This window comes from Cydia pomonella, chromosome 1 (genome assembly GCF_033807575.1).
Source record: "Cydia pomonella isolate Wapato2018A chromosome 1, ilCydPomo1, whole genome shotgun sequence".
NCBI lineage: Eukaryota > Metazoa > Arthropoda > Insecta > Lepidoptera > Tortricidae > Cydia > Cydia pomonella.
The window spans coordinates 45,390,333-45,418,313 of record NC_084703.1 but is presented as its reverse complement, the minus strand read 5'-3'; the positions used below and the strand labels follow the sequence as shown (position 1 = coordinate 45,418,313).

At 36.9% G+C, this 27,981-nt stretch overlaps 2 protein-coding genes and 1 non-coding gene across 13 annotated transcripts in view; 2 read left to right on the top strand and 1 right to left on the bottom strand.

Moving 5' to 3' along the window:
• Positions 1 to 16,855, bottom strand: part of LOC133525012 (neuropathy target esterase sws) — a 94,545-nt gene extending 77,690 nt beyond the window's left edge. For 4 of the 9 annotated variants that reach the window (XM_061861203.1, XM_061861225.1, XM_061861217.1 and 1 more), the window contains exons 1-2: positions 16,367 to 16,853; positions 359 to 440 (exon numbers count right to left, since the gene is read on the bottom strand). In XM_061861203.1, the coding sequence (XP_061717187.1) occupies positions 359 to 440; positions 16,367 to 16,468 (184 nt within the window). In that variant the 5' untranslated portion in view covers positions 16,469 to 16,853. Of the gene's footprint in view, positions 1 to 358; positions 441 to 16,366 lie in introns of all 9 variants that reach the window. The other 5 variants (XM_061861209.1, XM_061861242.1, XM_061861234.1 and 2 more) reach the window with 3 other exon arrangements.
• A 55-nt stretch (positions 16,856 to 16,910) lies between these two features.
• LOC133525168 (RNA-binding protein 1) lies at positions 16,911 to 27,695 on the top strand. Of its 3 annotated transcripts, XM_061861433.1 has the most exons (6): positions 16,911 to 17,069; positions 17,176 to 17,384; positions 20,329 to 20,391; positions 22,740 to 22,886; positions 25,264 to 25,320; positions 27,417 to 27,695. In XM_061861433.1, the coding sequence occupies exons 2-5, from the start codon at positions 17,176 to 17,178 to the stop codon at positions 25,274 to 25,276; spliced, it is 432 nt and encodes a 143-aa protein (XP_061717417.1). In that variant the 5' UTR covers positions 16,911 to 17,069; the 3' UTR covers positions 25,277 to 25,320; positions 27,417 to 27,695. The 3 variants fall into 3 exon arrangements, 2 of the variants coding, with proteins under 2 accessions (XP_061717417.1, XP_061717421.1); XR_009800530.1 differs by lacking the exons at positions 25,264 to 25,320; positions 27,417 to 27,695 and adding an exon at positions 21,211 to 21,500 and having other exon boundaries at positions 22,740 to 22,875; XM_061861437.1 differs by lacking the exon at positions 25,264 to 25,320.
• On the top strand, positions 19,485 to 19,619 carry LOC133530122 (small nucleolar RNA SNORA53). Its single transcript, XR_009801259.1, has one exon. It is a non-coding gene; the product is annotated as a small nucleolar RNA SNORA53 (small nucleolar RNA).
• Positions 27,696 to 27,981: the final 286 nt, after the last annotated feature.

Here is a 27,981-nt window from a genome sequence, read left to right as displayed (position 1 = left end):
GGACTAATATATTTTTACATGCTTTTATTTAAGCAAAGTAGCAAAATGTTACCCACTTCCCGATTTCAGATCGAGCTGAAAATTAGCATACATATGTAAATCGGGTGACAATGCAATATTAGGGCACCATGATGATGGAGACAGGAGGGGGCCAAGGGAACTCTGCCTTGAAACAACGCAACATAGTTGTCGTTGGGGTTACTACCCACTAGGCCAGAGAGTTCGTCGAAATATAATGCCTGTGTGTATCACACAAAGTCGAAATTTACATATATCGTTTCGGTACTCCTACCCCCTCTCACTGTATCAATTAGAATGAGACGGAGTATATGTACGTATTAACTATGCTTATAATTACCTTTCGACCGCCATCTCTTGTAGTAATAGATAATAACTACGACTAGGGATATCACGACGCAACCGCAGAACGACCATAGCAACTGAAACAAGTACAAACAATAACGTTAATGAACATAAGAACAGAATATATTATAATAATAAAATAGAAAGTTCACTCGGAAACCACACTGGTGGATCAGCACAAAATATATAGATGTCTCGCTCGCACACCGGAGCAGCGTGAGGATTCGCATAGACACGCCTAAAGACATAGAAATCCCACCAAAAACATTTTCATGTAATGTTGCCAACACGAAATAAGGCTCCCACTGTCAAAAAGCTAAGTTATCAGATCTCATGTAGAGCCCAGCTTCTAACTTAACAAACTCTAAACTTTACATGTAGGAACCCTTAATAATATACTTAAGTTACAAAAATAACGGTGCAGTAGTTTAGATAAAAATAAATAACCCAATTTTCAGTTTTTTTTTTCTCGAAAACCTGTGGCATTTTCGGCTCAATATTTGGTGAAATAGAATCTTATGCTTGGGAAAATAAATCAACAAAACGACAATCAATCTGTCGTATGGGGTCGCACAGCAAGTAAGTACATTGTTATGATAAAAAATGTGTATAAAATTTTTCAAATTATTTATTAGTCTTTAATATTGTGATGTTAGTACACGTGTTTATTAAAGAAATCGAATCAAAATTGAGGATTTCCATTGTTTGTAGGTAATGAATCTGCTGGTATAATCTGTTTCTTTGGCAAGTTTTCATTACATCGAATCTAAATTCGGTAGAAATTAATTAATGTTCCGTCACATGTATTGAGAATTACTTACAATTGTACCATTTTGAAAAATAAGTAGATTTCAGGCCGAGGGAGGCAGATAGGTAGAACGCAGGCAAAATAGGTAGATCTACCCAAAAGTTGGTAGATGTGACAACATTGATAAGATTTAAGCTATTTTTACGGCTTGACTCACGTGTTTTCAGTCACGAGTGAAAATAGCTTAATGTTAGTATGTCACACGACAATTTAAATTCGATGATAAAGATTTATTTATGACAGTACGCAATATTATGGCTAGACGAAATTATATGTTAGTGCACTGGTGCATGGAACGTAGGAATTACGGCCTGATATAGTCGCAGTACGATTCAATCTGCATTAATGTAGGTTTGTTGGCAAAGGATAAGTTGAGAAAGATGACTAAGCAATGTGCTAGATATACATTTTGAGAATAACAAGTACAATATAAAATCAAAATATATTTTTGACTTATTAATTCCGAAGAGCTCTATTCCATCATAGTCATACATACCAGAGTCAATTTACGAAATTTCCCAAATACACCTCGAGCTAAAATTCAGCTCAATCGGACAACAAAACTTGGGTTTAATCTTGCCTGTCATCCAAATAAACACTAAAAATTAACAAACCTAATAAGTTAAATATTTTTTTAAAGAATAAGGAGTCACAAACGGACATACAAGTATATAGGGAGCGTGCATGAACTGTAGGAGGCAGCACAGGAGCCGTCAGATTTTTGGCGCGAGGCGTAAATGTGATGTTTTTTGTTCCGATGTAACCCACAAGATGACAGAACCTACTATGCACAAGAAAACACGTGACGTGTACGTGTACATGTGCGTGTTTATGGTTCCGATTCAGGTCACAAGATGGCAGACCCTCCAACGCGCGCGGTCCCTATATGTATAATCTGTCAAGCCATTTCCGTCAGTAGAAAAAGTGGCAAATTTAAAAAAGGGCGCGAAGGGTTAGCGTCCCGTAGAAAATTTGAAATTCTTGCCTTTTTCTACTGACAAACTTGTTTGACCGGATATAATTGTATGATCGCCTGCATTAAACCAATGCATATTCTTTACCTTGACATTTAGAAGTCATTAACTTTTAAAAACTACTTACAGAATTGTATAAACAACAAAAAAACAAGTTATCTAAACTCGTATCAAATCTAATCATATTGCGAATACGAAACGAACATGACCTAGTAACAGATATTTAAAATAAGTTTTATCTAACATATAATATGTTTATTTTAACGTAAGTATTGGGTTGGTGCATAAATTCTTGGACACTCAAACACATTTATTAAAAATATTTTTTATTAATCCACAATATAATGACCGTCATGTGCAACAACATGTAACCATCTTTCTGGCAAAGACAATGTGCCGTGTTCCCAAAAAGCAGGAGGCTGGTGGTCAAAAAACTGGGCAATATCGTCTTGGAGTTGTTCATAGTTTTCAAACTTCTTCTTTCTTAGATGTAACTTTAGAGCCCGAAACAAACAATAGTCCGACGGCGCAATATCAGGACTGTATGGCGGGTGAGGTACCACTGTCCAGTTCAGCTTTTCCAGAATGTGGTAGTCGCATCCGGATGTCTTTCCAAATGTGAGCGTAGAAGGTCTTCGTCGAAGACAACTCGCCGACCGGAGCGAGGTTTGTCTTCACAACTCGTATCCCCCTTATGGAAAGACTTAAACCAATAACTCACTGTGGAATGAGCAATAGTGCCTTGTCCGAACACTGTGTTAATTTTTTCGGCCATTTGCCTCGCAATCGTTCCTTGATTATGCTCGTAAAGCATGATCCCTCATAGTTAATAAAAACGCCTATATATGCGTGCTTTTTGGATCTTTCCAAAGCTTTTGATCTTGTCAATTACGACCTACTTTGGAAAAAGCTTGACAAGATCAAGTTTCCCAAGGAGCTAACACGTATATTTAGGTGTTGGTATGGTGGCCAGAGAAACAGTGTCCGGTGGGGCAACGCACTTTCGGACGAGTACGGATTGCAATGCGGTGTAAGGCAAGGGGGCCTAACCTCCCCGAAATTATTTAATTTATATATTAATGACCTAATCGAGGGACTCAGCAGCACGCATGTCGGATGCCATGTTGACAGAGTCTGTTTCAATAATATAAGTTATGCGGATGATATGGTGTTGCTGAGCCCGTCGATAGGGGGATTGAAAATACTTATCGACATTTGCGAATCGTACGCCCGTGACCATAAGTTAAAATACAATGCGCTCAAAAGCGAATATATGGTTTTTAAAGCGGGAACCAAAAGCCCAACGTATGTCCCTCCCATTCTTCTTGATGGACAGGAACTAAATAGGGTGAGGTCTTTTAAATATCTTGGACATTTGGTTACCGAAGATCTGCGTGATGATGCAGACATTGAGAGGGAACGCAGAGCTTTAGCGATGAGAGCAAACATGATTGCGCGCAGGTTCAGCCGATGTACAGCCCAAGTAAAAGCCTTATTTAAAGCGTACTGTACATCGCTGTACACATGTAGTCTATGGACAAGGTACACCCAGCGATCGCTAAATGCTCTGCGGGTCCAATACAACGATGCCTTCAGGGTGCTGTTGCGGCTGCCGCGATACTGTAGCGCGTCCGGGATGTTTGCGGATGCGAGCGTGGACGGTTTCCACGCCACGCTCCGCAAGCGTTGCGCCGCGATGCTTAGCAGGGTGCGTGACAGCCGCCACAGCCTCCTGGCCACAGTGGCAAATAGATGGGACAGTGGCCTTTTGAGGCACTGGTCCTCCCTGCATGTCAGTTTTAACAGGAAATTTAATTTAATGTAATGTTAGTTATTATTTATTAATATTTAATTTTAATTTTTATTTATTCAAGTCCAATAGTATTTAATTTATATAATTGTATGTTAATGTTATTTAATTTTAGTTCTAATTAATTAACTTTATAAATTATGGATTTTCAATTGTCTGAAATAAATGAATTTTAAATTTTAATTTAATTTAATAGTTGACGCGGTTCCATTTTGAACTAAACTGAACAACTCGGAATGCGCGCGCCCTTTTATACCCCTTGGCGTAAAGCTCCTAGAACATTCTGTAGAATAATAGATTATTATAGCGTGTAACCGAATTGAAACCTAGAATTTTTTTTATGAAATAAAAGTGTCCAATGATTTATGCACCAACTCAATAATATTAAAAAGCTGGGCGTTTTTGGTCTGCCTCTGTCCCGGCTAATCTGCGGTGTCCATTCGGTAGCCAATTCGGGCCGTCCGATCCGGGTGCATACGGCAGACGTGTCCCGCCCAACCCCACTTAAGTTTAGTGGCCTTAACACCCACATCTACGATACCAGTTCTGGAGCGCAGTTCTGTGTTCCTAACCCGATCGATTCTGCTAGTTTGCTAAGCTCCATTGCTTACTCAAATCATGAGTCGGGATTTCTGGGCCGCAGTGGGACACAAGATAGGATACAATTTACTTACTTATCTTGCTCATAGTTATTTTACGCTACCCTTTCATACAGCTAATGGCAAGTCTAATGCTAGTTTGACCATTAGAATTTTTATTTGTACTTACTTAAGTAGGTAGATATCTTCTATAAAATCTATAGTTAAAGTAGGTACTTATTTGTGAAATCAAAATCATTTCTAAGAGTCGCGTCGGCAACCCTAGCGTTGCGCCAGTGCGCGCGGTGCGGGGAGCGGCGCGTTGAAGGTCACAGGTATTAAAACCTAAGTTAAACGTTAAAGGTTCGTAAGAAGTTAAGAACTATTATATCTGTGCTAAAATGCAAACTACCGATTCGTAATCCTTCTAGCAAATCTAGCGGATCTTAAAGTTGTTCGTAACTGTCAACTTTTTGTTCTAACTGACAGGCCGATACCGTCCGGCGGACTGTTAATCAGTGGGCCCCTTCATAGGCCACGTCATCAATTAATGTTGATGTTAAATTACGATAGCTCATTTCAGTTGCGTTTATCGAAGACAAAAATGTACCGAGATCTTCGTTTATATATTCCGTACCTGCATATACAAATAAATAAAAAAACGGAACATTGGATGTTGTATTATAAATATAATAGGATAATTGGCCGATCTATAATACCTTCCTTATAAGTATCTAAATGGACATGTTCACCTAGAGTGTCCAAAGACTCAATAAAAATCAGATAAAAAAAAAAAAAAAGTATCTAAACTGGAAAAGATGTTGTATCAAGAAATATTTTCTTGATACAAGCGGATGAATGGCATTGCTCGTTGGATAGCATTTTAGAAGTAAAATTGCCCCAACGTATGACCCAGAGGTCTAGATAAACGCTTCATAAAGTACGTATGTATGTAATAAACAGCGTCTTCATTTGTAACTCGTTATGTCACTCTCGCATCGTACTAAACATTACGAATAATAATTTAATATACCAAGTTATGTGCAGTCGTAAACTGAATAAAGATTATTCATAATGCGTTCTGTAATATGAATATTTACTTATATACACTAATTAGTGCAAGGTTTTAAGCGTATTAACTATCGATATTACCATATTAGTTCTTGGGGCCTGTTTCACAATGTCCGAATAAAGTAACTGCCAGATAAAACTTCCTGCAAACTTAGCAGTTTATCTATCAGTTAAGCTTATTTTAAGATTGTGAAACGCCAACGATGATATTATTCGTCAGATAAGTGGCATGTAGCTTATTCAGGGCTTTACTTGGATCTTAAAGGAATTCTATTACTATAGTGGATTATAGAACTAAGGTATAAAACAACCCATTTCAGCCCAAGCAATTTAGATATAGGTCTCAAGGATAAAATGGGACATTTATGCCAGAGTGAAATACTCTGCTTTTCATTTCTATTGCGAGGAAAACAAGATTATGATTATTTCTGTAGAAGTATCCAATATTTTAGGTTATTTTACCGTATTTATTCAAGACTAAAGAAAAACATACTCTGCAGTGGCAGTTTGTATGGCAGATTTTGGACTTTATTACTAAGTCAATAAGGGTCGCACTTGATGATTTTGCTTTATGCTCTAGAGCATAATAAGCAACTTTTTGCTGCTTACACGCGACTTTATCCTCAATTTTGCGAGCGTGAGAAGTGAAAAGGTATACATATTGACGACCTGTCTGGCCTAGTGGGTAGTGACCCTGCCTACGAAGCCGATGGACCCGGATTCAAATCCTGGTAAGGGCATTTATTTGTGTGATGAGCACGAATATTTGTTCCTGGGTCATGAGTGTTTTCTATGTATGTACATATTTATATTATACCTATATATGTATCGTTGTCTAAGTACCCACAAGCCTTCTTGAGTTTACTGTCGGACTTAGTCGATTTGTGCAAAAATCTCCTATAATATTTATTGTTGTTTACATACTTGGAGATTTTACACATATATCCTAGGCAAACTAACCAAATTATACAATAGGTACGGTCACGTCTGAAAATATCGATACGAAAAAAGTGCCAGAAATATGTATACACGACGTTATTGCCTATATATTAAGGTAGTGTATACATATTTTGGCACTTGTTTTCGTATCGATATTTTCAGATGTGACCGTACTAGGAGACTATACATAATAAATACATACTTACAGAAATCATCATACATGTGGCCATTACACAAAGAAATGCCCACTCCGGGATTCGAACCCAGGAGCACCAGCTTCATAAGCATGGTGATTAAGAACTACACCAACGAGGCCGATTACTCATTACTAACATATCGATCGAACATTATCTAATCACCAGGTAATATTACGAGATCAATATCTGATAAGATAAATAGTATATTTGATTATCAGATATCGTACATTATGTATCAATATCGGTTCAGTTAAACCATCCTTGTAAGTCTCCGCGAAAAATAATAACTAGACGAACTCCACTGGATCGGTCGTACTAGGTATAATACTCAATTACAGAAAGTTCACTGGTTATAGGGTAAACTAGTTATAGTCTGTCAAGGCATTTCCTTCAGTAGAAAAAAAGCGGCAATTTTAAAAATGTAGGCGCGAAGGGCTATCGTCCGCGCCTTTTTCTACTGACAAACTTGTTTGACCAGTTATAGTTAAGTAGTAGGGTGAATCCTAATCTTAAGTTACCTATGTGTGATATACTGATATGCTAAATAACTATAAACTAAAACTAAGTACATATTTACCAAAGTACAAATAACGTACCACACCAACAATGTCTATCATCTTCAAGTAACTAAACCAATTTTCAAAAAAACATGTCGAAAACAATTAACACAGCATAATATCCAAATAACACAACTTTACATTTAAAAATAACACTATTTTGTGGATCCATAAAGAACATCCAAAAACACTAACAAAAAATGTTTGAACACCGGGAAGAATTAAAACTATCCACACTATTTTCTGAATACACAAAAAACAGCCAGCAACCTTATACGTGGCAAAAAACTATCCATTTCTATAAAAAAAAACTCTTCGGGAAGCATTCAAAATAGCCAGTTAGTTTAAAAATCGAACGCAACATTTACGCGGTAAAAGTAAAACCATGCGTTTGAAAATGGAACGCGCGCTAAACTGCTTGCGCCTCGTCCTTGCGCGGCACTTTTCATCTGTTGCAACCGGCGCGCGCATATTGCGAAAAAGCTAAGCTCCTATGACTATATGGTTTTTAATCGTGTCATCTATCATATACATGTAAACGCGAATTACTTTAGCCATAGATGATGTCAACAACTACTTATGACCGGTGAAGTGAGCGGCAGGTTTTACTGTGTTTTTCTATATTTGAAGGTTTGGATGTGTACGAATTAAAATACTAGGGCCACTTGCAAAAATCCTGGGTTAGCCACTAACTCGGAGTTAAATGTATTGGTTACTCCGGGTTTAACCGGTTAACCCCGAGTGGCTAACCCAGGATGACGCAAGCTGCCCTTAAGCGTACATACTGGACTAGTTGCTCTGTGCGCTGCACGCTGACTTCACGAGCATATCTAAAACTGATGTAAGGTTATGCCATTTTGGAAAATTATCAAGAACAGAATCGACATTTTACTGTTGAAAGCCACTGTAACCATCTCACTAACGGCATACCTTACTAACTGGTGACGCTACAGATGTAGTAATCCTTTCCCATACGGCCCGCCTGATGGTAAGCAGTTACCGTAGCCTATGGATGCCTGTCGCTCCAGAGGTGTTACATGCGCGTTGCCGACCCTAAAACTCCGCGCCCTCGTCGCCTGGCAACCTTACTCGCCGGCAGGAACACAACACTATGAGTAGGGTCTAGTGTTATTTGGCTGCGGTTTACTGTAAGGTGGAGGTACTTCCCCAGTTGGGCTCTGCTCTACACCTGGAATAACATCCGCTGTGCTGTGCCCCACACAAGGCGAGATGACATTCACTGTGCCCATACCTCTCTTTTGGACGTACTTTAAGGACTTACCCGGGTCATACGTACGTTGCCGAGAAAATACATATGATAGGAGAGGATGAAGTTTTATTTACCCCTGACGTAAAATAAACTATACATATCTGTAACGAAGTTAAAGTCCTTACGTAACTCACAAATGGCACATCGCCTCAAGATGTTTTTAAACTCCGATCCGATAAGAAATAGTTATTAAGGAACCAAGGGGTGAAATATAATTGGTTTAATAACATCGAACACCGTTCATATTTAATAACCAACGTAGGCGAGCATGAACTTTACCAACAATTATAACTACAGACCTTATTTCACCGATTTAAAGTTCACTTTTCCTTAATACACATGACTTACTATCGACTATTTCACCGAATTAAGGGTCAGAGGGCCTACCGCGAATACCGAAGTTAGCAAATTACGGGCATCTTTCTGTATCTTTCTGTTAAGGCCGGGCGCAATTAGAGTGAAAGAGACAGATGCCCACAATTTGCGGAACCAGTATTCGCGGTAGGCCCTCAGTTTCCTTGATTAACGTGACGTGACAGTACCTGGGCGACCGAGCTTTGCTCGGTTCTAACTATTTATTGTAATATAATCTTAAATACATTTTTTTACTAAATTAAACTTGTCTAAAACAATAAAAATTAAAAAAATATAATATATATAAACTTGAACATATAAAAAAAAAACAAAAGTTAGTAACCGGGAGAGATTCGAACCCGTAACACTCGTTTCTAACCGTCCGCGTCTTAACCCGCTGGACCAGACGGACAGTGACGGGCAGCACGAAATTAGCGACCATATTCTGCGTCGAAAGAAAAACGCATAAAAACTCGAAAACACGCGTTTTCCCAAACATAAGACTAATCTAGATCGATTGTATACCCCCAAAAACCCCCATATACCAAATTTCAGCGAAATCGTTAGAGCAGTTTCCGAGATCACAGAAATATATATAAATATATATATACAAGAATTGCTCGTTTAAAGGTATAAGATATAGTATAGATAAGCACCATACACGTCAACGATACCAAAATATATATCGCTCTCTGTCTAGTAGCTATATTGTGAGTGGAGAAAATCTATCGTGATACACCGAGCTATACATCGCAAGGTACATCTTAAAATGTCTTGCAACAAGATATCTTTTGGTATATTATCGATCTGTCTGTAACAGGCTTTAAGAAAGCCATAGAATTAACTATAAACTTATTATTATTAACTATTAACCATGAACGGAATATTGCCCCAGATATCAAACAAAAACAACGAAGAAAACCACCAACATCTGATCAGCCAAAATGTATGAAACTATTTTTTTGGTCCCATAGTATAAGTTGTAATGATTGTTTACTCAATCTTGAGATAGATGTCGTTACGGGTCTTAGAGATCGCTAGTTTTGCGCATTGATTCACGTCGGTGATTCTTACAAAATGAGGGTGGCGAGAGAAAGGATCCGGTCCGGCGAGTGAATGTCACTGTGTCCGCGGATGAAATTATAATGAAATAATTCAGTTTTTAGTGCAATTTGGTTGTAAACTAATTGAATTTTGGTTCAGTAATTGCTAAAATAAGTGCATAATCTTTATCCAGACAGGGGGTAAGTGTTTTTGCCTGCAATTGTTATAGTATGTGAATGCAATTCGCTCGACCTAAATGTAACTTGCATTCACATACTGTCATTGTGTTGTTCACAGCCTTTGAGGAACGCCCCTTATGCACACGGTGATTAAACGTGTATCAAATATAATAATCAAGACCAGAAAATTAAATGAAGGGCTGACGAGACGTTCGTTTATAAGAACACTAGATTCGCCGCTATTAACAACGGACTGTTGGTTCGGCGGTTCAGACGTCTGGTCGAAATATTTTTGTCTTGGGTTCGATCCTCAGCACACGAGGACTTTTTGTTTTCTTTAATTTTGTTTTTTTTTTTTAATCTTGTTTTGTTTGCTACCCGTTACAGAACTTTAAGTTTTAATTTAAGTTATCCTGTATTTTCTATTTTTAATTGTTTTTTTTTAGTTTGTATACAAATGCTGGCTAAACGACCTTATTGGAAATCCTAATTTTGATTTGGCCAGTTCTTTTAATTTCTGCTTTCGCTGTGCTAAATTACTTTCCGCACTACTTAAACCATTGTTTAATTGTTGTAAAACATATATATATAAATATATATAAATATAAATATTTGCATGTGGAAGCTCAAATCTTATTTATCTCTTTTGGTTAAGAACCTGACTCATTACAAAGTTGCGCAGTATAAATGGATTGAAGAAATAGCCTGCATAAAAGGAACTTCACGTAAATATTATACTGTATTTTCCTTATATGATCCATATACAACGTGTCCCAAAACTCAACGATAAGCCGGCACCAGAGGATGGAGCTGCTTATGATTAGTCGAGAAAAAATAAGGAAAAAAATATATCTCAATTATTTTAGAAATTACAGAAAAAAAATGAAATTCATCGAAAATCGACATCCCTAATGGTATTTTTAACGACCATGTCACAAATATTCAAATATTACTGTTTTTTTTTTTGTTTTTGGAAACTTAAGTAGCCCTGCTATCTAACACAGTTCTTAAAAATACCATAATACATGTAGTTTTTACACAAAAAATAATCAAAATTCATTTTGTCCCTACAATTTTGAAAGATTTTTTCTTACAGTCCACTTTCAATCATCATGGTGTAAAAAAATAGTATCGACACCACTATGGCAATTATTTTCAAAAGTTGACGCAACTAACCAAGATTCCAAAATGGTATAATACTTTAGGAAACCTAGTCACAAAAAAAAACAACGAATTTTTAAACAAGAATCGACATTATTTAATGTTGGCGGTAATCACTTTTACTGTACCCAAAAAAGGATTTTTGTTGTTGAAAAATTTTGAATAAATGCAAAGAAATGGTACAATTTTTTTTCCTTTTTTTTAAATTCATTTACTACATTATTAATACTACAGTAAATGTTCAAATTGCCTGCCACCGGCATTAATACAGACATGACATCGCCTTAGAAATGATCGTTTTATCCGTCGTGCATATCTTCTACCATTGACAAAACACAATCACAGTCCAAAATAATGCCAGGTCAGTACAGTTTGCAGATCACCAGTCCAAAAAGCAAAGCCAAGAGTTGTTAGTATGAGAGCCACATCAATTAATACGGAACGGTGCACAGCGAACAAAGGATCAGAGTGTACTGACTTGAAAATTGTATTAACTACCCACATTTTCCATTGAAATTTTAAAACTTGCAACAACAACCCTTTTCAAAAGTGATTAATATCAACATTTAAAAATGTCGGTTCTTGTTTAAAAATTCGTTGTTTTTTGTTGTGACTAGGTTTCCCAAAGTATTATACCATTTTGGAATCTTGGTTAGTTGCGTCAACTTTTGAAAATAATTGCCATAGTGGTGTCGATACTATTTTTTTACACCATGATGATTGAAAGTGGACTGTAAGAAACAATCTTTCAAAATTGTAGGGACAAAATGAATTTTGATTATTTTTTGTGTAAAAACTACATGTAATTTGGTATTTTTAAGAACTGTGTTAGATAGCAGGGCTACAGAAGTTTCCAAAAACAAAATAAAAAACAGTAATATTTGAATATTTGTAGACATGGTCGTTAAAAATACCATTAGGGATGTCGATTTTCAATGAATTTCATTTTTTTTCTGTAATTTCTAAAATAATTGAGATATATTTTTTTCCTTATTTTTTCTCGACTAATCATAAGCAGCTCCATCCTCTGGTGCCGGCTTATCGTTGAGTTTTGGGACACGTTGTATAATATGGAGCTTGATCGACAGTGTAGCTAAACAAAGATCAAAGTTATAAAACCAGTTTTCTCTGGCAATTGATCTTTGTATCAACGATTCATTTCTTTGTATATCTACATTACAAGAGCGTCCGCTAGCTGGCGCGGTTGCATGGAGCGGTTGAGCGGGTTAGCGACATATTATATGAGCGCCGCTAACTAGCGCGGACACGTGCGACGGATTTTACCTACGATGTCACCCGCGTGCGTGCAACCGCGCCATCCAGCGGATACCTAACACATACAGCTTATAACCATTTTGGAACAAAAGGTGTATTCCATATAATCTCTTGATTTCTCTAATAATGGTTTCTGCTACGGATTTAGTTTAACATTGAAAATTGGCCAATGTTTTCTGAGGTATTCAAGAGTAATTTGTGAGATGCTTCAAAGGGTACGGTCACGTCTGGTCTGAAAATATCGGCACGAAAAAGTGCCAAAAATATTGCCCGTATATTATGGTAGCGTATACATATTTTAGGCACATTTTTCGTACCGATATTTTCAGACGTGACTGTACTTGGTATTATTTATTTCAACTTTATTGCACAGTAAAAGGTGTACAAAAGGCGAACTTAAAGCCAGAAGGCATTATTTACCAGTTAATCCTCGGACCAAAAAGGTTAGCAAATAGTATTAGGTAATAGCTTGTATCATAAAGATCTTCAAAATTATCCTAATTGACATTGACAATCAATGAAGTGATGGCTTTGGCCTGAGAATGTCACAAATAATTAGTGTCCAACCAAAGTTTTCATTTTGGTTTCGGCAGATTTTGGCATAAAAATCATGTATTGGCCAAAGGCTCTGTTTCGGCCGAAATTCGAGCAAAACCGAACCTTAGTTTCGGCAAAAAATAAACTCGTACCTACATGGGATTGATTGAAATATATTGGTTAAGAAAAACTGCACATGCTAATTAAAGTACTTCATCATTATCTTTAACAAGTAATAACAAATTATGGACTTTGGCACGAATTTAAAAGAGATGATAAGAATCAGATAAGTATTTCATCACAAGGTAAGCCAGTAGGGCTAAGATGGTCGGCTCTTTATCATTTGTCACCATACCTGTCCCGTTCTAATGAGTATGTAAGTGCGAAAGTGACGGGCATAGTGATAAAAATGGAACCATGATGCCGCCGCAGGCTAGGTAAAGAACATTTTTAATTAAGTAACTAGAGAAAAATTGCAGTATATCAGTATGTATGTTTCTTATAAGAATACTTAACTATCTAAACATCTAGTCAGAAGATGGTACAAACAGCAACACTCTTAACTGTCCATTGCTGGACCTTATGCCTTTTGTAATAAGGTCCACTGATGTGCAGTTAACAGTGTGGGTGATGGTATATAAGTTTAAGAACTACATATATAGAATTCTACTATAACTCAAAAGGCTCAAATATGACCCCACAGGAATTGTGCCACGAGTGACTCAAGTACTGCGCGCATGACTTCAAATATAGTAATGCCGCGCAAGAGATAAGGGCTTGTGCACACCACATAACGTGTATTTTTTATTTTATTCGAGCTAATTTTAATATAGATAGTATTGTGTACGGTAAATCTTGTTTATACTCGCTATTTTGAAGTGCCAAGTGATGATTTACGTTTAACGAAACCGAGAAAAAGTATGTGGTAGATATTTTTTCTTAGTTTCGTTCACTATCTGTCGTGATTTTTTCGTGACCCCCCCTCCCCTCCTATCGAACCTCGCGTGATTTGTGCATATGCCCTAAGACATATAAAAGTTTATTTATGTCAACAATACTTTTATTGACCAATCACATCTTTTTAAATAGTGGGAAAAATATTCAAAGCTTTGAGCAGGATTACATTTATGGAGGAGGGATGACTTTTAGTGATATGTGTCAGATATGCGTCATTTACGTGGACCATTTTTCGAAGTTATAAATGATGTCGCTACGCTTGCTTATAAATACTAGGTTTAAGAATAAGCGAGTAGCATTTTGTTATCTCAGCGCTGCTATTTAGACAGAATATTCATTTATAAAGTTAACCAACAGAGCTATTTTTAGTATACGGGTAGGAAGTATTTTTATCAATAAACATGTTGTTTTTGAGGAGGCCAAGATCTTTTAAACCGCAAAACGTGCTGTTATTGTTTTGTTGAGAAAGGCCATTACAAATTGAGAACGGAATTTAATTATAATGTTATATTTTTGCTCTAAGTTACTTGAACTTTCTTTTTGAACGATACTAGAACTAGAATGTAGTATATTTCTTCTAACCAATGTTGGATTTGCCCTGAGCCCCAGTAGGCCCGGGCCTAGGGCGGCAAGGCAGCAGTCAATATTCTATATGATGGGTGCTGAGAAAGAGGAGGCTAGTAGTTACTACAGGGCCTGGAGACTAGGGTGGCCAACACTGGAAATCCACCACTGCTTCTGGGAGTCACAAAATAGCCCAGAGGGCTATTAAAATCACTTCCAACTTAGCTTGGTCTGACTCTCTCATATTGCTAATTTGAATAATATTGGCTATATCAAAATAGCAAACTGTTTTGAAAAAATAAAACAAGTATCAAGTAGATACTTACAGAAAATATTGACTATAACTAGCTTCAAGCAACTCCGGCTCCCGACACGTCAAAAGGGAGGAGCTCATGTGATATATTACCGAACAAATCATTCTGCCATTTTTTGCGGGGGCGAAACATGCACACAGTCACACTTCTCAGTCACTACATACAAAATCCAATCTGTAAAGACAACACAAATACATAGAAAATGATAAATGTCAGAGACAAATGTTGCAAACCTTGATCTTCTTTTGTGTACGGACGAGTCACAACATGCACTGCCATAGGTACAGTTGTACCTATGCTTTGGCAGAGGGGAAATAGTGTGAATGCCGTTTCCCTTCCCGGTGTTGCTCAAAGATAACTAGCAACAAAGTCCCTATATTTCATTTGATGATGATGATGATACTCCTGACCGATTTCGGCAACAGCATTTGTGTGTTTTGGAGTAGTCATTTTCAATTACCGTTAACAGAGTGCCGCTGTTCCACTCTCTGGTGTGCTTTCATATGGCTCGCATACCCAACCTTCCTACAAAATTTCCTACAACCTTCCTACAAAGTTAATAGTTTCACATTTAAACCAAAGCCAAATAACACTAGACCCTACTCATAGTGTTGTGTTCCTACCTGCGTGGTGAGTAAGGTTACCAGAGCTCAACGAGGGTGCAGTGTTAGGGTCGACAATGCGCATGTAACTCCTCTGGAGTTACAGGTATACATAGGCTACGGAGACTGCTTATGTATGCTTGTTTGCCACACACATAGTATAAGAAAAAGTATGTTTTAGTGCTAACAAATATTCCATTGGCTTTTTAAAAGAAATAAGTAGCAGATAATATGGAAAATAGATTGTTCCATATTATCTGCTTCAATCTACTTCTTTTACAGTCGAATATCTATTAAACTTTTTAATATTTTATGTTCTACATAGTATTGATGTGTATCACAAGTTGATAAATGAGAACACCCTATAACAGTTTAAAAATGCCATAATAATTCCAGTTTATGATAACCACAGTTTTAATTTAAATAATATAAGAATTAAAACGTGCTTGCTTTGAAAAACTATTCATAAATATAATTATTATTGCATTACTCATAACTATATTGCAGAAACAACAATTTGAAAATTGTAAGCATGTGTTTTGAGAGATAACTATGAGCGGTGTTTGCGGTTGTTGACAAATTTTGTGTCGCATTAGTAAAGCAACCTTTGTTTGGCCTATCGCAAATAATATTTGCTCACGTTGACTTCAAGGATATCAGATCTATTGTTACAACTGTTATCTAACTAAGGCCAGGAAGATGCACTTCCGCATCCGAAAAAAATCTAGATTACTTCTACTAGCTTAGACACGCATAAAAACACGGAAATATGCACAAATTATTGAAGAAACGCAAAGAAAATCAATACAAACCTGGTTTTCTTCTAAATTATTAGTCCATTCCGCCGTCCATGTCTTGACCGCAAACATATCCGATTTATCATGTATATTATTCAGAAGGCCTACCACATCCATTTTGTAAATCTTTAATAAAAATCATTACACTTAACACTTGAAAATAGCCGTGAATAAAATTCAAGTGCCTACATACACGGCCGCAAAAGAAAAGTCACAGATAAGACTAAAGAGGAAAGTCAGGAAAGGAATATAAATGATGTTGATATTCGACACAGATGACAGCTAAGGCAAGTAAAGTATAGAAATGTTTGGAATTTAAATATTTTGTACTACATAGTCCCTTTTACTTAATGTTAGATTATATTTTACCGGATTTCCATCACATCTGCCCTTATTTTGCAAACATAAACAAATATTTTAGTTGTACAAAGAATCAACGATTTACGGTACGTACCAATGTGGTACCAATTCTAGAAACATTCAATTTCACATCACTAGCTAATGACCGATCATTGATTTTCCTTCACTCATTCAGTCGTTCCATTCACTCAGCAGTAATTAGATTTTTCTTTTCATTCATTTCATTCGCGTTCTAGACGTTTGGACGGCGGGTTGTGCGTAGTGAAAAGTCTTGCCTTTGCCTTTACGTCTGTACAACTAAATAATTACTTTTGATTATCCACTTCGATAAGTATCTGATCTTATTTAACTATACGAGGTATGATTATCCCATTAACATGGCATTTGTGTGGCGTTACAATTATATTAAAATGGCGTCGAGCATTCCCTATTGGGCTTGATAAATCAACTAATATCCTTTTCAGATGTCGCGCTACCGGGAATGGGACCTGTCTTGCAAAGTTTATGTGGGCAATTTGGGTACAAACGCATCTAAATACGAGATAGAAAAGGTGTTTTCCAAATACGGGAGCATAAGAAACGTGTGGGTGGCGCGCAATCCTCCGGGTTTTGCGTTCGTGGAGTTTGAAGACCCGCGGGACGCCGAAGATTCAGTGCGAGGTCTCGATGGAACGTAAGTACTATTTTATTTATTTATTTAGGCGTCCTTTCTCCTGCGATCGATATTGAGCTACATCTAACATATTCATGATTTTCCATTTCGCTCTGTCAGCTATCGATTGATGTGTGAAAGAGTGAAATGGATGGTGAACATTATTACGCTGTAGTTCCTTCCGCCCGCCATCTTGTATTTGTTCGAGACCTACTTATCGCACATGTAATTTCTGTTTGCGTGGCTTTACTTTTTGTTTTTGGGTTTCTTATGTCTATGCAGACGAAAGGTCATAATTTATTGTCAACGTAAGCTTTGCGATTTTTTTATGTATTCATTTCTTATCTTCTATCAGTAGTCTCGTGGTACATTCAGGTCTCAAAATATCGATACGAACTAAGTCCCATAGATATGTATACACGACACGACCTTATTGCACTTAAATTATGGTGTGTACACATTTTGGCACCTTAGTCCGTATATTTACAGTAAGTAAGAGACTGTTTCTATAATTCCCCTTCTACCCTACTATTTGATAAAAGCGCGCTTAACCCTCGTTTTATTCAGTGATTGAACAATGGTTAAATGAAAATATTAATAAAACGGTTATTTCTTCTAGGTATTTTATAACGCCAGGTTATTCTGGAAATTTTACTAGCTTTCAACACATTAATGACACTTTACTTTATTTGAAATTATAATAATAATAATAATAATAATAATAAAATTCTTTATTGTGCACTACTAAAGAAAAACTCATAATACAAACAATACAGGACTTAAATTAGTAGGTAACAACAGGCGGACTTATCGCTATAAAGCGATCTCTTCCAGACAACCTTCAGATAGCGAACCGGTGGCAAGAAATAGGCTATTGGGCAGTGCAAAACAACAATAAAACAAGTATACTTATAATATGTTAATTTTAAAATTATAAACTACAAACAATAAAACATACACTACATAAACTACATAAATTATTTAAATTACAATAATACACTACATAAACCTACATAAATAAATATTAAGCATTCTAGGGAGTGAAGTAACAACCAGGTAGAGAAAATAAAGGAGAATTTAATGACCAGGACTAAGAAAGTGATAAATAATGCTCTTTAAGACGTTTTTTAAAAATGGTTAAGGATTGAGCTCGTTTTATATCAATGGGCAAAGCATTCCACATTCTTACAGACTGGAAAGTGAAGGATTTGATGTAGAACTTACTAGATGACCGAGGGGGAGCAAGAAGAAGATTTTGAGAACACCTAACAGACGAAAGAAAACTAAACCGCTTTTTAAGGTAACCAGGAGAATTAGGAATAAATAAGGTACTGTAGAGAAGAGAAAGGATATGCGTATTACGTCGAAAACGTATCGGTAACCACTTGAGCTGTGACCGAAAGCTGGAGACATGGTCAAATTTCCGTAGCCCAAAAATGAAACGAATGCACACATTTTGAAGACGTTCAAGCTTGTTTAATTGCTCTTCTGTAAGATCGAGATAAGATATGTCAGCATAGTCTAGAATAGGAAGAAGAAGTGATTGCGCCAGCGCAATTTTAGTGGCAAGCGGTAAAAAGTTGCGGAGACGCCTAAGCGATCCCACGGCAGCAAAAATTTTTCGTCCAACCTCATTAAGTTGCGGACCCCAAGAAAGAGTACGATCCAAAATCACTCCCAGATTCTTAACTTGGGACGAGTACGGGATCTGGACCCCATCGAATAAGATAGGAGGCAGACTCTCAAAATTCACCTTTGCTATATTCATAGGGCTACCAATAATAATGACTTGAGTCTTCGCAGGATTAACTTTAATTCCATAACAGGAGCTCCAGTGCAGAATGCGTTCTAAATCAGAGTTGGTGGATTGAATCAGAGAAGATAAGTTAGCAATCGGGCACTGTGAGTAAATTTGGAGGAATTATTAAAGTATTACACGCCTAAACCCTATAAAACCTGGGTCTATGAAGCCAATCTGTTGAAAAGCAAAGCCAAAATGCAACTCTCCATGTATAAACATTGAAAAAGTAATATGGCAACATATGTGTAGCTGGACCAAAATTTTTATATTTAATTCCAGACCCAGACCAAACAGCAGGTGATTATAAAAGACATGAAATTTGCACGCTCCTTAGATCCATTTCGTTTTCTATATGAAATGCTTGAGTCATAAGTGTGCTACATTACGATACCTCCAAATTAAGACTGACATGTGTTGTACACAAGGTACGGCACTTGTCTTGAATTGGGGAACATTTACATAATTTACTTCTAACCAGTACTTCATCTTCATGATGATTATTGTTATATAAACTATACTGTCTCCTTGGGCCTCATATCTCCATACCAATTTTCATCTAAATCAGTTCAGCGGTTTAACTGTAAAGAGGTAACTGACAGAGTTACTTTGACACGAACATGTAAACTCTATAGAGCAACACTCAAGTGACCAGATGTTTTTGGACACTATAGAGTTTTTGTTATACAGGATGTTTATTTAGTCACCCGCAAAAATTTACACCCTGAATATATTGGTCATACTGAGCAACTTACTATGGGAAAACCCCAACAACATGAAAAAAAATTTCACTCACATAGAAAATGTCAAGGTAAGACAGCCAAAAATGTAACAATTTTTTTTTCAACTGGATTGGTCCCATGGTAAAAGTTGCTCAGTATGACCTATATACGATGGGCTCGAATTCCTGAGTGACACCACTGAACTGCCAACTGCCACCATTCTTAGTGCCCGTAAGGCCCATCGTTAGTTTCAATGAAATTTTTTAAAACTGTCTTATAAGTATGATAGTACCAGATATTTATCATCATACATCATTGAGCAAGATAACTATTATTGCAGTTGATTAAGGCGTTTATCAGCAATTTCCTATATGGGGACATTAATAACCACCTAAAGGTTTCTGTTCAATTATTTATTTACTTAATAATATTTCATTGTCACCAGACGCTGCTGCGGCACCAGAATCCGCGTCGAGATGTCCAACGGACGCACCCGACGCGACAGAAGGTATTTGACACATGCTCGCTATTCAAACCAAGCTCTTCAAGCTATCCTGCTGACCTTCACAGCTAGGCTTCGATCACACTGACGCGGATTCGCGCGCAGATCCGCTGTGTGAGCGAAACACACGTTTGCACACCGCCGTGGCGCGCGGATCCGCGCCTGTGTGACCGAGCCGTTATTGGCACACGATTTATTCAAAATTTAATCAGTGTCGGCAGCATTTGAACCAAATGACACTTGGAACTTAATTATAATTAGAAACTTTGCACATAGTGAATGAGGGTGGGCCCTTTCATTTAACTCTTTTCAAGTGAATTGAAAATTTGTTAGTGGAAGTACTCACCTTACTGGTGGTCCAATCGATATTTTATATGTGTATTTACTATTTCATCACATGTAACAGCAGTCTGGCATCATTAATGATCTTTCCTACTGCAGTTGTGAGTTTGAAATCATATTGAGCATACAACAGTAATAACATGACTGTTTGATGTGTATAGATTTCGTCAAATTTTTTCCACACCAAGTCCCTATTTCACCAATTTGACAATTGTCAGCCGGCATTTCTATGTTGACAACAGAAATGGTATGTAGTGCCCAAATATATTTGTCCTAAGATGACAACAGTTAAGTTAACGAAATAGGCGCTCCAAAACCATGCTTTAAAGTTGGATAACTTTGATTTTTGAAAGAAAAATAAAAGTGTATCAAAAATTGGACCATCAGCCCGTTCACTTTAACAAAATGCTTTTAAAAACCGCTGTTGTAGTTAAGTTACTTTACAAGTGTGATTAAAAGAGGTGGGTGTTGGAACTATTGCAGGTCCATTTTATCAACCACCAACCAACTCACCAACGACCTCACCACATCTCTCCACTACGGCTCGTTAATTACATGCAAGGCTGCTCTCGACGACCAGCTTCGCGCCGAAGTCAACGATCCTCCCACGGCCTTCACCTGACCTCTACCTTCCTAATATTCTATGAGCCACACAGTGTAGGAACCTAATCGCTTCTACTGCACACCAGCGGAGCTATCCTTAGCTCTTGTATTACCTCGGTCAACGGAAACTTGCCCCCGTTTCCTGCACCAGCGACAGCTCACCATATTCGGTACTTTTTATCCTATACTACCTTCATAGACGAGTTTATTGACGGAGCAACAACGTCCATGTGTGCAGTTAACGTCGAATAATTTAGTGACCGCCAAAGATTGATCCTTAATTATATGGTATCAAGGGTTATAATCACAGATCTAGTATGACGCTTAGGCTTTAAGACAGAGTGTGTAAATGGAATTATTTTAATGAGCGCGTTCTTTAGCTATATGCTTAGCAGACTGCAAAATACGAAAAGCTGGGAGACTATATCTTGGAATGTAAGTTGAAAAGTAACAGTATTGTGATGTTATTTACGCAATCGCAAAATGTTTCAGAGTACTTGACATCATTCCTATTTTGGTCGCATTTTCATATCTGACTGACAATCTTGTACATTGTAGGTCTGTGGTTATGATATATTAGTACACTTTGGGCGTTACTACCTATTTTATGCTGATTGTACCAAGAGATTACACTGCTACATGCGCGCGTTCCTTTATACATATGGCAGAGTCGCCATGTAAATACCAGCGGGTATGTAGTAGTGCAATCTGGTTTGATGCTGTTACTCTGTCAGCCGTCTGTGATCTTACCTTAGCACTAGCCGAGCGTAGGATTAACTTTTGTTATAGGGCTCTCAACATAGAATAAGCCGGTAAATTTAAACCCCATTTTCAATAGTTTGTGTTTCCGCAAGTGAGTGGTGTGATGTTTGGTAAATGTCAAAGTTTTAACATTTTGAATTTCGTTTGTCAAGATCTCTCAACTCATATTGACATTTAAATATGTTTTAGGTTTTGAGTAAATTGGTAAGCATTTATAAAAATTAATTTTTTACGACCAAATTACAAAAGTAACAGAAATGCAATAAAGCATAAATCCAGCGTGTTAAATTTAAGTGGCTCCGTAGTCCGATAAAGTAACTAGGCCTAGCCAACGGAAAATTCGAAACTAAACGAAATGAGATATTCATGGACTATAATGTTACTCCTTGAACATTAATCGCCGTTAACACTCGCTCCTCCCGTTTTTAATGAATACATGGCCATACTTCAGCTACTTTTTGCCCGAGTCAACGCTTCACTCTGAAGTTAGCATGAGAACGCAATCTGCAACGTCACAATCCATCTCCTATAAATGAGTGTTGACTTGAAAGCGTAAAAACAATCTAAAACAACACATCGACCTTACAACCGGACTTCACACCACTCGTCTCCCTCGCTCGCTCCAACTCACCACTATTTCCGCATAGGTCCCGCAGCCGCAGCCCCCGCCGGCGTTCGTACTCGCGCGGCCGCTCTCCGTCGCCGCGCCGCTCGCCGTCCGTGAGGCGCCGCTCGCCGTCCGTGCGTCGCTCGCGCTCGAGGGACAGGCGCAGCCGGTCGGAGAGCAAGAACAGGTGTGTATAAGTTAGACCTTTTGCCGGCTCTCTAGTACAGGGTGGACAAATAAGAATGATACACTTTGTTTTTAAATTTTAATTACATTAAGTGGAAATTTTATTAAATATTTTTTCATAAATATATTATTCAGGGTTGGCAATTGTATACGGAATATAATTTCTGCCAAATGTATACCACTAGCAGCAAGCAATTTTATCTCAAATGTTTCTGTTGTTTAAAACACGTTTGCTCGATTAATTTTGAAAAAAAGTGACAGTGATTGGCACCCAAATTCTCCAAATTTTGTAGCTCTTGACTTATTTCTGTGGGGCTATCTAAAATTACGTGTCTATGCTAACGAGCTGATGTAATTTAAACAGTTAAAACCGACTATTCGACACAAATGTACTAAGATAATGCCAAAAATGTGCGAATAGATGCTGAACATTGGGATGATAAGGGCTTACATTTGCCTGCTGTTAGAGGTGGACATATGTCAGACATTATGTTTCGCATGAATTTGCCAACCCTGAAGAATATATTTTTAAAACAATACCTAATAATTTTTGAACTTAATACAGTTAAAATTTAAAAACAAAATGTATACTTCTTATTTGCCCACCCTGTATATCTCTGATATTAAAAAGTACAGTTTTACTACCCCAGTGACGATGAAAAGACTCGCGTCAAGATGGTTCCAATTCCAATTGACGGTATGCAGAGCTCAATTTTTTTATTGATGCAGGAAGCGACCAAATCCAGTAAGTTATGGTGTAAGTTCCTTTGACAAAAATAATAAGTTGGTCGCTTGCTGCAGAGCTACGGTCAATTGGAACCCTAGAAAAGTCTAGTTAATGTGCAAAACTGTTAAAGAAAAACAAGCAAATTTTGAGGGAGCTTATATGAGCTCTAACTAGCTAAACAAGGAACTGAACTTAGCTTTGCGCGGTCCATCATTCATCACCAGTTAATTAAGTCCAAAATATCTTCAAGGGCAAGAAAATTGGATCAATAAAACTGTCGTTTTATTATTTGGGATATAAAAACAGAACGTAGACTTGACGCTCTCTGTACCGCATCATGTTTTTTAGAAGTGACATGTCTTCTCAGAAGTCTCGATGACAGCTGAACTGGATCGTCAAATACCAACTTTGGATAATCAAAATGTACAGCGCCTTCTAAATGTTCTATATCAAAAGCGAAACATGTATTTTTCTTAGACTTATAAATTGCGCAAAACGCAAAGATTGATTCATATCTTCGCTTAGCCATTGGACAAACCTTGAAATCCCACGTAGGGTTACTTCTCAGGATTGCTCTGACGTTAATATTTATTTAATTAGAACAAAAGATAAAAAATAAAAAATTTCGAAAAAAGTTATTTGCAATAATCGACAACAAAAAGAAACACACTGTGTTAATCTTTGGCACTGTTTTTGACAATTTGTTCGAAATATTTGATAACGATGACATTTTTCAAAAGTCAGAAGCTTATTAGTGTCATAAATAAAAAAGATAATCAAAAAGGTCGAAGAAGGTTCCATACTATTCTTTGAGCATATTACCTTAGATGCTACTAACACATACAGGCTGCTCCAAAGTAAAAAATGGTAATTTGTTAATTTCTTCGAAACCGCTACACCGGTTGTTATGATACTTTGTACACTGGTTCTAAATACCCTAATGCATATGTACATTCCGGCATTGTCCAATGGCTAGGGACATACTGTATATCATTCATTTCGCTCAGTGGATCTGTAGACTATATTTTTCACGAGTGAGTAGAGAGAGATGTCAATAATCGGATAGATACACATAGCCATAGTGCGACCAAGATGGCGAATTGCGCGATACGATTCCGCCATGTTTTCCCTACACCTTCCGATTTTCTTACAAACCACTTCGACACACATTCGCATCGTTTCACTCGCTCGTTACGCTTGGCTGGCTCATTAGAATCATGAGTGAGAAAGAGCGAGCAAGGAACACTGAGATGAGTTAATGTGCGAGTTAAATCATCAGTGAGTTGAAGAGTGAGTGAGATCAATCAAAAGATAAGGTAGAAGTACTAGTGCTCGACGCTGCACTAGTACTCGACATGAGCACTTTATGTCAAAATGACACGGATTAAGTTCGAATACAGAAAAATATTCGTTGTTCAAATTTAACCTATATTTCCATGAAATTAAGTGCCCATGCCGATGACTAGTGCAGCGTCGAGCACTAGTACTTCTACCTTATAGTTCATTTAAATCTCTCATTCGTGGACGAAACCTTTAGAAACTGTGTGTTAATTTAAACCCCCCAATAGCTTTAATATCATTGTCAGTGTATGTACATATCGGTGTCACTGTCAAGTGATCTGATTGAACCGATTTTAATGAAATTCGACAGGGACGTAGACTGAATTCTGGAGCCTAGGATATGCATGATTGTCTTGGCGTTACGTATGTGAGTACTTCAAGATCAGCTTTCAAACTACTCGTTCCCACTACTCGTATTAGTCTGTTTTGTATTTTCACCGCTACCACGTTATTTTAGGGGTTCTATAGGATGTGTATATTTAATCAAAGATAAAACGAATTGATTTGTTAGTGAAAAATCATTATATTGTCCGTGATATCATAGAGAAATAAGCATGCATAGAGTGCTCACTCCATACATCAGTTTATTACCGAAACGCTTATTATTTTCATAGTCGACATCTAGCGTCACGTAGCGGATTTATCAGTGCTGCTACTTGACAATAGATGTCACGAGTGTCACGCCAATAGTCCGAGACTGAAATGGTGCCTTTCACCCGAATTTTAACAGCTCATTTCGAGTTTTCATTTCGAATACGAGGAAATAAAAAAAAAAAACATTACTAAGTATAAAGTTACATAATAGTATTCTGGGTGGGTGCTACTATTAAAAAAAAAAGTTATTTTGTTTTATTTATTTAATAACCAGAGATCGGCGGGGTTGAACTGTTTTTACGTCATTAATGTCATGTAGCTGTGTCTTGTAGATGTTAATATGGATATGGAGTATCCATGTATAAATATTAAAAGAATGAAAAATGAAAATGTTATTATTTAGTATCTGAATTTTTAAATTTTATAATTATATTGTATATTTGTATAGACTATTGTAGGTACCTGAATATTTCTACGCCGATGCATGCCGGCAGAATATGCTGACCTAACACCCTCTACTCACCAACATTGTACCATATTCTTAGAAATAAATGATTGATTGATTGAATACAAGACTGAAATGATAAAACTAAAATTAAAATTCACTACAAAACGCGAGTGCTAAGCTTTCTTATTTATTGTACATTTAATTGTCTGTGCTATTGTAATAAATAACTATAAGTTTTTCTATATTTTCAATATTTTTATTTTCGCGTTAAGTTTTATTTGAGCTTTATTTGTATATAAAATCTTTCTACATCCACTAATTTGAGTGGAGTGAAATGGATATACAATAATAATAATATTATCTAAGGAAGCTTGCTTTAATACTAGTTGAAACTATTTTCTCACTTAAGCATAAAGCTGTGCAAAATAAATTAATCACATTCCGTCGGTTTTGATAGCGACGTGACGTGAAGGCAGCCGAAATAAAATTAGTTTATAATTATTAATTACACATGGGGCAGTTACCATTAAATGACAAGGTATGTCCATGTTATGCAAAAACTGAAAACGGCTCACCCCCGCCGATCTCTGTTAATAAATCAAAAGGCGATAAAAGGCTGAATTGACGATTTATTTATCAAATATGTAAATAATTATTGTAAAGGTAGCGGTTCTTTTACCTTAACACAACAAAATAACTATTCATTATTTTTTCGTGAGAATATAAAACAGACTAGCGATAACACCAGTAGCAGGAATAGAGTTAAAAAAATACGCCTATATTCCAATGGGGGTGATGGTTCTTACATGTGCTATGATCCTTTTCGCGAGGAAATGTTGGGTGCCAATGTACATTTTCATCACACTTGCTCGAAAAAGATCTTGTAAGAAGGACAACAGCCTATTTTGTTCCCGCGGGAGTTATGAATTGTGAAAAAAAGGTATAACTCCCTAGGGAGTTATAGCTTTTTTCTTTAATTAAATAAACCAAGTAGCATAAATGAGTTTTACTTTTAAAATACTGACGTTTATAATTTAATATTATTATTTATGTTTAAAACTACTTAATTTGATTAATTTAACAGCCGATTCAAATATTTTTACATAATTTTCAACCGTGGCTGAATGCCGAATAGGTCTGTGCCTTCGATGCCTCACCTGTCAAGAAATTACAAAATGGCGGACAAATGTTTGATATGTCACCGTATGTAAGAATTCTTTCACTTAAAATTTAGTTTTTTCTTCGCAAGTGTGATGATAAACATTGTGTATATCTCCGGGGCTAAGAATATTGCAAACTCGGGTCTTTAATTCCTTCCAGCCTGCGGCTGTCGGGAATTACCAACCTCGTAACCAAAATTTCACTTACCCCCCCTCGTTGCACAAAGTACTATTTCTAATTTTTGAAACTTTCTTTCGCAGATATTAATCAGCGGATATGGCAGAGTAAGGACACATAGTGACGCGAATGATTGCGCATGTGTGAGTGTTTGACATGTATGTAGTAAAGTACAATAAATTTGATTTCACTACTCGGCAATTACTTTCTGCCTCGTGATTTGACATACTTGATGATCAGTTTGTAAACCTACAAATAATATTGTATATCAGTTTACTAAATGTAACTTTAAGACTTAAGTATAATATCGGTATTACATTTAATTCGATTAGCTAAGGACACAATAAATATAAGACGTAATAGTGGAATGTTTTATTTATTATCACAATTCCCAAATGCACGTGATAAATGACACCAATTCATTTCGTTGGGTTTGTCGTGTGGGCGTCACTTTCGTTTTGCATATGAAAGAAAGAGATTCATTTAGACAAATCCCGAAAATAAACCTAGAAGTGAACTGGTAGCATTACACATGAAAAATAAATTTGACCCGACTGACGGAAAACGGAGGATAATGTTTTTGTTTGTATTTATGCCATGTCGTTACAAACCCTGCCGTTTACGATAGACTGGTGAAAATAAAAACTA

Excerpts from the sequence above, each read along its gene's own strand:
- LOC133525168 (XM_061861433.1), top strand. The coding sequence starts at position 17,176 with ATGTCGCGCTACCGGGAATGGGACCTGTCTTGCAAAGTTTATGTGGGC. Across the intron at positions 17,385-20,328 it reads GTGCGAGGTCTCGATGGAAC|ACGCTGCTGCGGCACCAGAA; the intron begins GTAAGTACTATT and ends CATTGTCACCAG. Across the intron at positions 20,392-22,739 it reads CGCACCCGACGCGACAGAAG|GTCCCGCAGCCGCAGCCCCC; the intron begins GTATTTGACACA and ends ATTTCCGCATAG.